We start from the raw sequence: 13,070 nt of genomic DNA on the forward strand, positions 1-13,070 counted from the left end.
TGAAATCTGGTAGGGGACAGCTTGTGTGTCAAGGATGTGCCTTTTGCCATTCCCTTTTTTCAGTAAGACTTTTTTCCAATAAGGCTTTGAAAACAAAAATCATAGTTTGCATATCCTCAGACAAAACTTGCTAGAGATTAACAGCCAAAATCTCATTCTCACTGAGAATGCTTGAGACTCTGACTGCTCCTAGTGCTGATCAGACTGTGAATGTGCCATCCCCACAGATCATTGGAACATGCTCCAGCCCTCACAGTTTTAGTGTAGATTAGCCATAAGAGTAGCTAGTGTGATAAGTTGGTGTGAAGATTTTGTATCAACTATTTTGTAGAAGCTGTAAATCGACCTAAGTTACATAACTTACAGTAACTGAAGTCGAGTAAGTGAAGTCAACGTAACTTAGGTCAACTTACAAGAGTGTCTACACCATGCTGTGTAGAGGGGAGACGTACTGCCACCAACTGACCTTACACTTCTTGGGGAGCTGGAGTACAGAAGTCGACGAGTGAGCTCCCGCCCATCAACTTAGCAGGTCTTCACCAGACCTAATATACTGACACCGCTGCATCGATCACAGCAGTGCCAATTTAGCCATAAGTATAGATAAGCCCTATGTGAAACTATTTACCTCAATCAATGGGATCTGGGCATCTAACTCTTAGGGCTTATACACGTTAGCACTTTGATATAATTTAAGTCACTCAGAGATGTGGAAAAGCCACCCTCCTAAGCGACAAAAGTTACACTGATCTAAGCGCCAGTGTGGACAACACTATGTGGGCAGGAGAAGCTCTCTCCTGCCAACACAGCTACTGCTGCTTGCGCAGGTGGAGTAATTTGCCAATGGTAGAGAGCACTAAAGCGTCTGCACTAGCAGGCACTACAGTGGCATAGCTACATCAGTGTCTCGCTGTAGTTATTCTAGTGTAAACTAGTCCTTTGGGTAGGTCTACACTGTAAAACAAGAACACCTGCAGGGATGAGTCTCAGAGGCCAGATCAATTGACTCAACCTCACAGGGATCAGGTGGCAGGGATAAAAATAGCAGTGTAAATGCTCCCTCTTGGGCTCCAGTCTGGACTCTGAGACCCTCCCTCATGTCAGGTTTCACCACCCAGGCTGGAATAGCTAACACTGCTATTCTTAGCTCCACAGTCCAAACCAGAGTCAACTGACCCAGGTTCTGAGACTCAATGCCTCAGGGGCTTTTTGTTTCGTTTTTGCAGTGTGGACATACCCTAAAGCTCCTTTGAAAATTCGAGCCTTAGATGCCAATGATAAATCAATCAGTCGGGTTACATGGTTATTAAAGTATGTTGGAGCCAATCATCACTCAAGAAAGTATGACATTATTTCCTGGCTGTTACAAACAATTTTCAGCCTGCAACCATTTGCCTGTTATTTAGTACAAGTGAAGGCAAATAGCACCAATAAGAAATTGACTTGAAATATAATTTTTGGATATGCATAAAAAAATCAAAGCTCACTAAAATCAAATTATTTAAATAGCTAATCTGCTGGTGTGTCAATTAATTTTGCAAAAGTGCACATACAAATGAGCTAATTTTGCTTCAACCTATGTCTGTAGTTGGCAACATAAGACTGGATGAGAAGTCTGATGTCACATCAGGACCAGGATTAGAGTACAGGCACTATATTGTGAAACCATCCCTAGGCACCGACCTAAAGTTTAACAGGGTATATTTTAGAAAACCTCAATTAAATTAAGGTGGATACTAAAGAATCCAAGAAAGTACACTGTGACGTGTCCTTGTTTACTTTTAAAAATGTTCTAGTGACTTTTATAGATATGTCGTCACTGCTTTCATTAATCTGACCTGAGTTAACTGATCTTTGTCTTTCTTCAGCCAACTGAAATAGCATGAGTGTTTTGAATTGCTCCATGTCTCTCAGTGGGGCATTCATTTTAAGACCAGCACCTCTGGGGGTTCCCCTCTCCCACTGCTCCATCCCCAATCAGAAAACTGCATGTGGCAGGAACAAAAAGTCAAGTGGACTTGGCCCACCCACCCACATAAACAGACATATCCTGATTTCTAGGTTAATTACTGGAGGAGGCTCCTCCAGCCCCGTTCTGCTACTTGTGCCTCTAAGGAGAGTGGAAGAGAGGAGGGGAGCAGACCCCTATATTGCCATGCCTGCTAGTACCAGGGGGACAGAGGACCTGTGACAGCGCATTTATGTAGGGAGGAGGATCTTCAGCAATACAACTCCGAGTGGGGGCAGAAACAGTGTGTAGAACACAAAATTAGAGCCACAGAACTTTCCCTTGTATTGCGGTGCCTCTATGGCGTGGCATTGCCTTAAAAACACTCCTTGGTCGCCTTACTTAATCACACCATTTAGTCAGCCATGTTATACATGGGTTAGGAGCAAAAGAAAAACAAACAAGATGAGATGGAAAAAGGGGTGTGACAACCACATCAATCAGAAGTGAACTGAATTATTCACAGAACAACAACAGAGGAATAAGGACAGCTATGGAAGGAAGCACTCACAAGGCAACATTGTAAATCTGTGAAAAAGACGGTTACTCACCGTTGTAACTGTTGTTCTTCGAGATGTGTTGCTCATATCCATTCCAGTTAGGTGTGTGCGCGCCGCGTGCACGTTCGTCGGAAGATTTTTACCCTAGCAACACTCGGTGGGTCGGCTGGGCGCCCCCTGGAGTGGCGCCGCTATGGCGCAGGATATATACCCCTGCCAACCCATCCGCCCCTCAGTTCCTTCTTGCCGGCTACTCCGACAGTGGGGAAGGAGGGTGGGTCTGGAATGGATATGAGCAACACATCTCGAAGAACAACAGTTACAACGGTGAGTAACCGTCTTTTCTTCTTCGAGTGATTGCTCATATGCATTCCAGTTAGGTGATTCCCAAGCCTTACGTAGGCGGTGGGGTTGGAGTTAGATGTTGCAGAATGCAAAACTGCTGAGCCGAAGGCTGCATCATCTCTGGACTCTTGGACCAATGAGACAAAGGTGTGGACCGAGGACCAGGTAGTTGCATGACACATCCCCTGAAAGGGTATGTGAGCCAGGAAGGCAGCAGAGACCCCTGAGCCCTGGTGGAATGTGCAGAAAGGTGGCTCTATGGAACATGGGCCAAAACAGAGGAGGTGCGGATGCACGACGTCATCGAAGATGAAATCCTCTAGGAGGAGACAAGTATGCCCTTCGTCCGATATGCCAGTACGGCGAAGATTTGGGGCGTTACGAAAGGGTTTTGTCCACTCGATATAGATTGCGGACGCCCTACCGATGTCTAGGGAGGGCAATTGTTGCTTTCCTTGCAATGAGTGTGGCTTCGGAAAGAAGACTGGAAGGAAGATATCCTGGTTGATATGAGAGGCCGACACCACCTTAGGGAGGAAGGTCGGACGTGGTAACAACTGCCCTTGTCCTTAAGGAACACAGTATACCGTGAGTCCATCGTGAGAGCCTGAAGCTCGGAGACTCGTCTGGCCAATGGAAAGGCTACAAGGAAAACTGTCTTCCAGGACAGGTATACCAGCGAGCATGTTGTCAGTGGCTCGAATGGGGCAGTCATAAAACTGGTTAGAACCAGGTTGAAGACCCAGGTTTTGGCGGGGGCCAACTGGGGGGGGTATAAACGCACCAAGCCCTTGAGGAACCTAGAAACCACAAGGTGTAAGAATACAGAGCGGCCACTCTCCGCTGGGTGGAAGGTAGAGATGGCTGCCAAGTGTACCCTTAATGATGGCCGCGCCAGGCGCTGCCGTTTGAAAGACCAGAGGTAGTCCAAGATGGAATGGATCAGGACCTCGGCGGGAGAAACATTGTGCATTTCGTAGCAGCAGGAGAAGCGCTCCCACTTGGCCAGATACGTTCCATCTCGCTCTGTTCCGTCGGAGCACTGGGTGCCAGAGGCGACAATTAGCCGTCCCCCTCTGACCGGTACAGAGCAAGCCCCGGTTCAGCCACCGGGCTCCCAGATCCCACCGGATCAGGAGGTCGTCCAGGAGTGCGAGCCCACACAGGACCCGCTTGTCCCTGGCCTTTCTTCTTCCTCCTCACAAGATGAGGCGGGGGCAGGAACATACTCCTAGGGCCCTCCTCTAATCGAAACGCAAGTACCTGGTATCCTCCAGGGGGTACGAGTACCTATATGTACATCTCTCCCCCCCCCCCCGCTCCCCTGTCGTCCAGTCCCTCAATGGGACGGAACGCCATGGCCAGCAGACACCAGCCCCTAAATCCAAGGAGGCTAGGCGAATGGTCTTACTGGGCCGTAAGATGTACTCGGCGGGGGCCCTGCAACTTCGTGTAGCAAGCCAGCAAGCCCTGCTTAGCCACTACTATGGGTGGCGGTGGGCAAATTGACAGAGTCGGTTCTTCAGAACTCCCGTCAAGAGTTTGATGCCCTCCTGGAGCAAAGGAAGAAGCTGGCGAGAGCTTCCCTCCAGGCCTTGTTGGATGCAGCTGACTCCGCTGCCACTTCTCTGGCCTCGGGTGTTGCCACGAGGCGCATTTCATGGTTCCAGTTATCGAGCCTTCCCTCACAGCTGCTGCACACTATTCAGGACTTGCCCTTCAATGGCAAAGGCCTCTTCTCTGAAAAAACTGGCCCTAGGCTGCAAAGCCTAAAGGGCAGCAGGGTCACTTTGCGCTCTCTCTCAGCATGCACACGCCGGTGCTTCAGCGCCGACCTTTCCGTCCCCAGCCTCACCGCTCTTACCCTGCGCCTAGACAAAGACAGGACTTTGCCAGCGGGCGTGGCTTACGCGGTCGTAGGCGTAAATCAGGACCCCAAAGGAGCCAAAATTAGGGTCCTTCTAACCACCAATGGGGCAAAAGCCTACCCATCCTCGTCCCTCTTAGGGACCCCTCTCACGAGTGATTCCTCTTGCAAGAGGTGCGGACGCTCCTCTTCATCAGAGCTATAGAGGAGGTACCTAAGGACGAAAGAGGCAAAGGGTTCTACTCCCACTAATTCCTAATCCCCTAGGCGAAGGGAGGTCTCAGACCTATCCTAGACCTGTGGGAACTCAACAAGTTCATGATACAGCTAAGTTCCGCATGGTACTCATGGGGACAGTCATCCCATCTTTGGATCCCGGAGACTGGTATGCCGCCCTCGATATGAAGGGCGCGAATTTTCACGTCGCCATTTCTACTCCACACAGAAGGTAACCCCCGGTTTGGGGCCTTCCATCATCATTTCCAGTTTACGGCCCTCCCGCTTGGCCTCTATACAGCCCAAGTGTATTCAAAGTGCATGGCTGTAGTCGCCGCCTTTCTTCGCCACCGTCGGATACACGTTCTCTGTATCTAGATGATTGGCTCATTCGAGGGACCACCGGGCCCAAGTTACCAGTCATGTGGGCATCGACGCTAACCTATTCCTGTGTCTAGGCCTGATGATCAATAGAAAAATCCACTCTGATTCCCACACAGGGAATAGAATTCATTGGGGCCATCCTGGACTCCAGTCTCGCCAGAGCCTACTTACCTCAGTCTCGGTTTCAGGCGATGGTAACAATTGTACAAGGTCTACGGACCTTCCCGACAACTTTGGCTTGCACTTGCCTACGTTTCTTGAGTCACATGGCTGTCTGCACGTTTGTAACCAAACATGCCAGACTTCGCCTCCGTCCACTTCAATCGTGGCTCGCGTTGGTGTACCACCCGGGCAGAGATAGCATACTCATGGTCGTCTCGTTCCCCCTGAGCATCCTAGGCTCCCCCGACCGGGAGTCGACGCCCTCCCTGGTGTATCCAGGGATGCTGTTCCATTCACCCCTCGGGGTCCCTCATGACAGACACCCCATCTCTTGGCTGGGTGCTCACCTGGGTCAGTTTCGCACTCACGGCCTTCGGTCGGCTCAAGAGCTGGCCTTACACATCAATGTCCGAGAGCTGAGAGCATTCTGCCTTGTATACCAGGCATTTCAGCTGGCGGATCGCCTCAGCAGATCCTTCCTGTCTCACAAGTGGTCGTTTCCTCCGGACATTATCCATTCCGTTTTCCGGAAGTGGGACTTTCCCCACATAGCCCTCTTCGCTCTTACAAGAACGAAAAGAGAGAGAAGTTCTCCTCATTCCAAGGCCTCTCCCCGGGCTCGATCTTGGAAGTTTTTCTGATGCCGTGGATGAGCCATCTGCTGTACGCTTTTCCACCGTTCCCGCTGGTTCACAGGGTCCTGCTAAAACTCCGCAGGAACAGAGCGCACCTGATCATGATCGCTCCAGCGTAACCCAGGCAGCACTGGTACACCAGGTTGCTACACCTGTCGGCAGCCAACCCTATTCCCCTGCCTCTTTGCCCAGACCCCATAACGCAGGATCACGACAAGCTTCACCACCCAGACTTGTAATCCCTGCACCTCACAGCATGGCTGCTGCGTGGCTAAACCGATCCGAGTTATGTTGTTCTGCCTCGGTTCTACAGGATTCTCCTGGGTGGTAGGAAATCTTCCACTCGGTTAACGTATCTGGCCAAGTGGGAGCGTTGTTAGTACGCCCGAGGTGTCCAGAATGACCACTGATAGGTCTCCTGGAAGACTCTGGAGAGCACATCGGAAACAGAGTACTGCGCATATGAAGTGTCCGCGCGGGACGACACTGATGCATGGCTGGATGGCCCTGGAGGAGCTGAAAAGCCCTTGGTAGAGTCTCCCTCTCTGACTAACGTCGCTCGATGCGGCACCAGGGATCGGTACCGGGAGGCATACCGGTACCGAGAACGGGACCTGCCATGGAAGCGGTGCCGGGCGGTCGACCGAGATTGCGAGGTTCGATGTCGGGAGTGGCTACGGGAGTCCCGGTGCCTGGAGCGGTGCCGGGAGCTGGATTGGTGCTGAGTGTACCGGGTCGGCGAACGGGACGCTGACCGGTGCCGCGAGTACTACTGGTACCGAAATGGAGAACGGTGCGGAGACTGTGAGCGGCGTCGGAACCTCGATCGGTGACGGGACCGAGAACGTCTGCGGGACCGCGATTGTGAACGGTGCCGCTCTGCGGTGCCGACAGAGGGTGGTCTGATCAAGGCAGGCTTGCCGATCGACTATGTAAACCGCACCGGCGGTGCCGGGGGTTGAGGCAGCGCAGACGCTGTCATTGCAATCAGCTCCCTCGCCGTGGAAACTGTCTCCGGCGTGGAGGGAATAGTGAGCTCGACCACAGTTCGCGCTGGGGAGCTTTCAGGCACCGGACTCAACGGCTCTTGCGTGGCCGGAATCGATGGTGCCGATATTGTCGGTGCCACGGTAGGTATCGGTGCCGGGTGGTCCGACTTGGTATAGCGCTCGGACTGCGGAGCAGGCGGCTCTGACGCAGGAGTCTTGTGCCTCTTCACCTTCGGGGAGAGGGATAGGTGCCGAACGGATGTTGGTGCCGATGACGGCCGGTGCCGAGAGGCCTTGGCGGTACCGTCGATCCGGTGCCGAGGGAGCACTTCTTGAAGACTGACCAGCGCTCAGTGCAGAGGGCTGAGGAGTAAGAGCTGCCTCTCTCAGGAGCTGCTTGGGACGAAAGTCCCGCTCCCCCTTCGTTCTCGGCTTAAAGGCCTTACAAATGCGGCACTTATCTGTTAGGTGAGATTCCCCGAAGCACTTAAGAAAGGAGTCGTGGGGATCTCTTGTCGGCATCGGCTCGTGGCAGGCCGAGCTTTGAAAACTCGGTGAACCGGGCATAGGCCCAGGCACCGGGTGCGGGGAAGGGGATAATCCCTGAACCCTTGTGAACTATATACACTAACTATAGTACTAACAAATAAAGTTAACTACAACTATATAAATCTAAACTGTATACACAAGAATTAACGAGAGAACTACGAGTAGCTAGGGAAGTGGAGGTCAGCTAAGCCGAGCTCCACTGTTCCAACGACCGACACGGGGGGTAAGAAGGAACTGAGGGGCGGATGGGTCGGCAGGGGTATATATCCTGCGCCATAGCGGCGCCACTCCAGGGGGCACCCAGCCGACCCACCGAGTGTTGCGAGGGTAAAAATCTTCCGATGAACGTGCACGCGGCGCGCACACACCTAACTGGAATGCATATGACCAATCACTCGAAGAAGAACTTAGAGATAAAATGATAGCATTGGAATGGAGAGACGGCGGACAGAAGAACTTCTTAAAGCACCTCTTTAACTCTTACATTTCTGTAACACATTCAAATATTCAAGAGCATGTTGGTTTTTTTGTGGGGGGCAGGGGTGTTTGTTTTTTAATTAATTGTAAAACAAATAAAAGATAAAATGGCATAGACATAAAATGCATATATGCTGTGCACTGGTGGACTAATTATAAGGACAGAAGGAAACACTGATTCAGCCTGAACTATATACCACAATCCGTATGACTCCCTTGAATGAATTCCTGTTTGAATTAGGGCACATCTTTTAGAAAAAGATGCAATTTTCATTTAAATATTTCCAATGATAGAGAATCCCTGGTGGTCTCAAGGATGTTCACCAGTATTGGAAGGCAGAGCCGTCCCTAGGGTACGACAAATCAGGGTGACCACCCCGCCCACCCCCACCCTCCCACACACACACACTTAGTGAGGAGGCGGGCCAGGAAGTAAGGTGGGAGGCAAGCGAGCAGGGTGAGGAGGAGCCCCCCCAATCCTCCCAGCACCTCCTGTTGGCCTCACCGATCAGCACCTCCCCCATCCTTCCTCCCTGTCCCTCCCAGCGCCTACCACCGACCAGCTGTTTCACAACATCTGGAGGTACTGGGGGAGGAGCGAGGGTGCAACGCTCTCCAGGGAGGGGACAGAACTGGGCAGGGAAGAGGCAGGGCAGGTGTCGAGTTGGGGCAGGTCTTTGGTGGAGCCGGGGGGAGCTCCCCCCAGCAGATAGAAACTCGGCACCAATATCCCAGGCCCTGCACCCCCCTAGGGACAGCCCTGCCAGAGGGAATAAGGAGTGATGTCGGTCACATTTTTCTGATGTGACTTAGGTGGTATGTACATGCACTTCGATACATGATGAATGTAAAACATATTATACAACAGTAATATCACCATGGAAGACCTCATAAAAGCAATTCCCCACTATTTAATTTTCTGAAGTACTACTAGAATCTAGAGATGGAAGAAACCTATTAGGTTATCTAGTCCATCTCCCAGCCAACACAAGGTTTTTCCCTATTGTACATTTACTATGGTTGTTTGTTTTGGTCCAGCAGAGTTTTAAGTGTCCCAAGCAACAGGATTTCCACCATTTTCCTTAGACTATGACAGCCAAACATCTCATAAGACGCTTACTCCTAATATTCTATTTAAGGTGTCTTCCTTTAATTTCATCTCATTACACCTTGTTATACCTCATCATTTTCAGTGTTTACATCTTACAAATTTCTACATTATTCCCCACCATTTATTCCCTTAACCAGATCTATTATTTAGCTCTTTCCATCTTTACTCATAAAGACAAAAATCCTTCAAACACCCTAACTTCTGATGTTTTCTTTGAACATTCTTCAATTAGTCAATATCTTTATGGCACTGAGTAGCCCAGACCTGAACATAGTATTCCTGTTGCTCCTGTAGTAGGACCGAATACAGAGGGACTATGAGGTCTATGACATGAGACCTCTGCCTACATAGCCAAAAGTTATATTTTTGTTTTGTGCTGCTATCACTTAGCAAGTCAGGCATGAATTTGCAATCGACTATATCACCTTTTCTATTGCTATCATTTCTTCCCAGATTTCTAACTTCTCCTGAGGGTCCATACAATGTTTTCCCTTTAGAAGTACTATTAGTTTGCATTTTTTTCCAACTTGAACCTCTTTTAGTTATTTCCTGCTCATGTTTATAATGTAAGTCACTCTCTTGATCCTTGCTGATGTTTGTAAATCTTCCTAATTTAACTTCTACATTTTTCATTAACTTGATTTTTACTATGTTACAGACTATTAAGATATCAGACCTAGCAGATCCCTTGAGATTCCTCACAGACACTTCCCTGCAACAAAACTAGGGGGAGGGATAGCTCAGTGGTTTGAGCATTGGCCTGCTAAACCCAGGGTTGTGAGTTCAATCCTTGAGGAGCCCACTTAGGGATCTGGGGCAAAAATTGGTCCTGCTAGTGAAGGCAGGGGGCTGGACTCGATGACCTTTCAAGGTCCCTTCCAGTTCTAGGAGATTGGTATATCTCCAATTATTAAAAAATGATTTTGGTGGTTAGCACAACTTTAAAAAAGGAGGGAGAGGAAGGAGAGATGAAAAAGACAAGGTAAAGTTACTGGTTAGGAAGGTTGTTTTAACAGCGTTCAACCCATGCAAAATGGGTGCTACTACCAACAAACAAAAAAACACAATGCATATGTTCAATTCAATATTTGAATTTTAAAGGTCAAAAATTTGTAAGAGATTTAACTGCATTAACTTATACTTTCCCTTTTCATCCCCTAAGACCCTACTCCTGCAAACAAACACAAGCAGAGCCTTGCTCATGAGCAGTCCCACTGAAGACATGTATTTTTCCTATTATTTTGATGGCTGTTGTTTTTAAGGCTTATATGTCATAGTGAACAATTAAGTCTGCTGTATTTTTTAAGCAATGTAAATAATATGACATCTCAGCACATTTACTACTGAATCGTTGCCTAGTGGGGGAAGAAACTGGAATTTTTATCCGTTAAAGTGTTCGATAAAAAAACCTCTTGTAAAGTGACATTCTATTGTACATTATTTACAACTGCTCTGATGTCCTTTAAAAAAAATAGCTTCACTGTTAACTACTTTCTGGTTGAAAGATTAGATTCCACAAAATGCCGTCAAATTAACTTTTTTTTTAAAAAGTGAAGGGTTAATTTACAATGAAGGTTAATAAGGTAAGCTTTTGGAGACTTTCACAATTTAGTGAAGGCAGATATTAAAGGATCCAGAAAGCACTATCATGTCACACATCCCTTTTTACGTTAAAACGTTTTCGGGACTATGAAGACTACTATGTACGAATCTCAACCATGGGAAGACAAGACAGTATGAAAATTCTTTTTAAAAAACCAACAACATAGCACTCTGAACCACTGCCACAAATGAGATGCATAGGTGGGAAAGTGTGAGGGGATGACACGAGAATGAAGTAACCAAGTTGTGTCAGTCTTACCTTTGGGCTGCTGTTTTTACTATTGGTATCTGCGCATGAGCATGGTGAAAACGTCTACCGTGCACTACGGTTCCTGGACAAGTTATATTCTGGGAATTTTCACTGTAAATATTATAGAAAGCAAGGTAAACAAAAGTTACAAGATTAACAAAACTGCTGAAACAATGAAACAAGCCAAGAAATGTCATGAAGCTAATCAGTAACTAAAATAATATAATACTCAAATTATGTAACTAAATTGGTATGATAAAAGCAGCAGCATAGTCAGAAGTGAGGATTCTCAGCCTCTCCTGACTTGCAAAACCATAAACCACACATGGTTTCTTGTTGTGACTCACTGCTATAATCTTTTGCAATTATATTCTATAATCCTTTGCAGTCACAAACCTCTAATTTGAAAATGTAATAAATTTTCTAACAAAAAAATAGAAAACATCTAGATTAAGTACTGTACACGGAACCGGAAATCAATGTCTCTAGTTCTAATCCTGGCTGTGCTGAAGTCTACCTCTGTGCCTTTAGGGGCATAAATGCCATACCAAAACAGCTCAGCATCTTATTGTTGACATTGGCCAGTACCAGACTCTTTAAAGGAAGGGACAATCTGCATAATGGACCATTATAGAATATTCTGCCAAAAAGGAACATTTCTTCCTAACCTGAGGGAGCTTGTGGCTGGCTAAGATATTAGATATTATAAAATAAAAGGAATGTTGACATAAGCCTTTATTCAATGCTGATACGCTCTTGGTTTCAAAAGTATTTTGTGGCCATGAGTTCCCCAAGTTAATTAGGCATTGGGGAAAAAAATATTTCCTTTTACTTTTAATTTAGCTGCCTTCATTTTCATTCATACCTTTGATTTTGTTGGTTTTTTGTTTATTTTTGTTTTGTTTTAAGTCAGGGGTTCTCAAACTGGGGGTCAAGACCCCTCAGGGGGTTGTGAGATTATTATACAGGGTGGGTCGCAAGCTGTCAGCCTCCACCCGAAGTCCCGCTTTGCCTCCAGAGTTTCTAACTGTTAAATATACAAACAAGTGTTTTTAATTTATATGGGGGGGGGGGTCATCACACTTAGGGGCTTGCTATGTGAAAGGGGTCACCAGTATAAAAGTTTGAGAACCACTGTTTTAAGTCTGATGTTTCTTCCTACTTTATTTATTTATTTATTTATTTTAAAAGCAGTCCTAATCAAATCTCTCACTCATTTGGAAGTTTTTTCTTGACTAATCACTTGCTCATCTCTGGAGCCCTTCTACCTTGGGTATGATTTTTTTTTGAGATATAGTTACCAAAATTTAGCATGGCATTCATGATATGGGAAAAATCGCCACATTTTATAATGGAATAATATTTTCTAGTATTTTCTCCCCCCTCTTTATAAATCTTAGCATGATGAGTAATCAATATGCAATGGAAATCAAGAGTAGAGGTTTTCATTGAGTTGTCCACAGTGATGAACAGCTCTTTTTCCAGTGTGATTCACATTATTAGATTCTAAATCAATATTAATGAGTAGTTCAAATTATTCCTTCCCATATACACATGAAGTTCATTGTTGACTAATGCAAGGTAATCAGTCACCACACATCATCAGTATTTACCTAGCTTTGTTAGGTCCTTTTCTTTTCATATAGGATTCTTCTCATATCTTGACTTAAATAGTTTTGTGCAATCCGCAAAAGTCTGACCTCACTATTCTCTTCCCTTTCCAAATCATTAACACATTGAACACCAACCAATTCAAGTATCAATCCTCTGAACACCCCACTGTTATCCTATGCCATACTTAAAACTGATCAGCTATTTCTACTCTTCATTTTATATCTGTTAACCAGTATTAATCCATCACAGTAGTTTACCTCTCTCCCAGGCCTACTTGGTTTTCCTTTTTAGCTTCATGAAGGACTTTGTCAAAGGCTTTTTCGAAGTCCAAATAAATGTCAACTAGTATCCCTTTATCTAT

The 13,070-nt window shown here is 46.9% G+C and overlaps 1 protein-coding gene across 9 annotated transcripts in view; it reads right to left on the reverse strand.

Annotated features, from left to right (window-relative positions):
- SENP6 (SUMO specific peptidase 6) overlaps nucleotides 1-13,070 on the reverse strand; it is a 191,784-nt gene that overhangs the window by 92,291 nt on the left and 86,423 nt on the right. For 8 of the 9 annotated variants that reach the window (XR_005595886.1, XM_039529204.1, XM_039529203.1 and 5 more), the window contains one exon: nucleotides 11,105-11,206. The exons of the other annotated variant lie outside the window; for it this stretch is intronic. Coding sequence is in view for 6 of the 8 variants with exons in the window: in XM_039529204.1 (XP_039385138.1) it covers nucleotides 11,105-11,206 (102 nt within the window). In the remaining 2 variants the exon portion in view is untranslated. The remainder of the gene's footprint in view (nucleotides 1-11,104; nucleotides 11,207-13,070) is intronic. 9 annotated transcript variants of the gene reach the window in all.

The sequence above is a fragment of the Mauremys reevesii genome, linkage group 3 (assembly GCF_016161935.1).
Source record: "Mauremys reevesii isolate NIE-2019 linkage group 3, ASM1616193v1, whole genome shotgun sequence".
In the NCBI taxonomy this organism is placed as follows: Eukaryota; Metazoa; Chordata; order Testudines; family Geoemydidae; genus Mauremys; species Mauremys reevesii.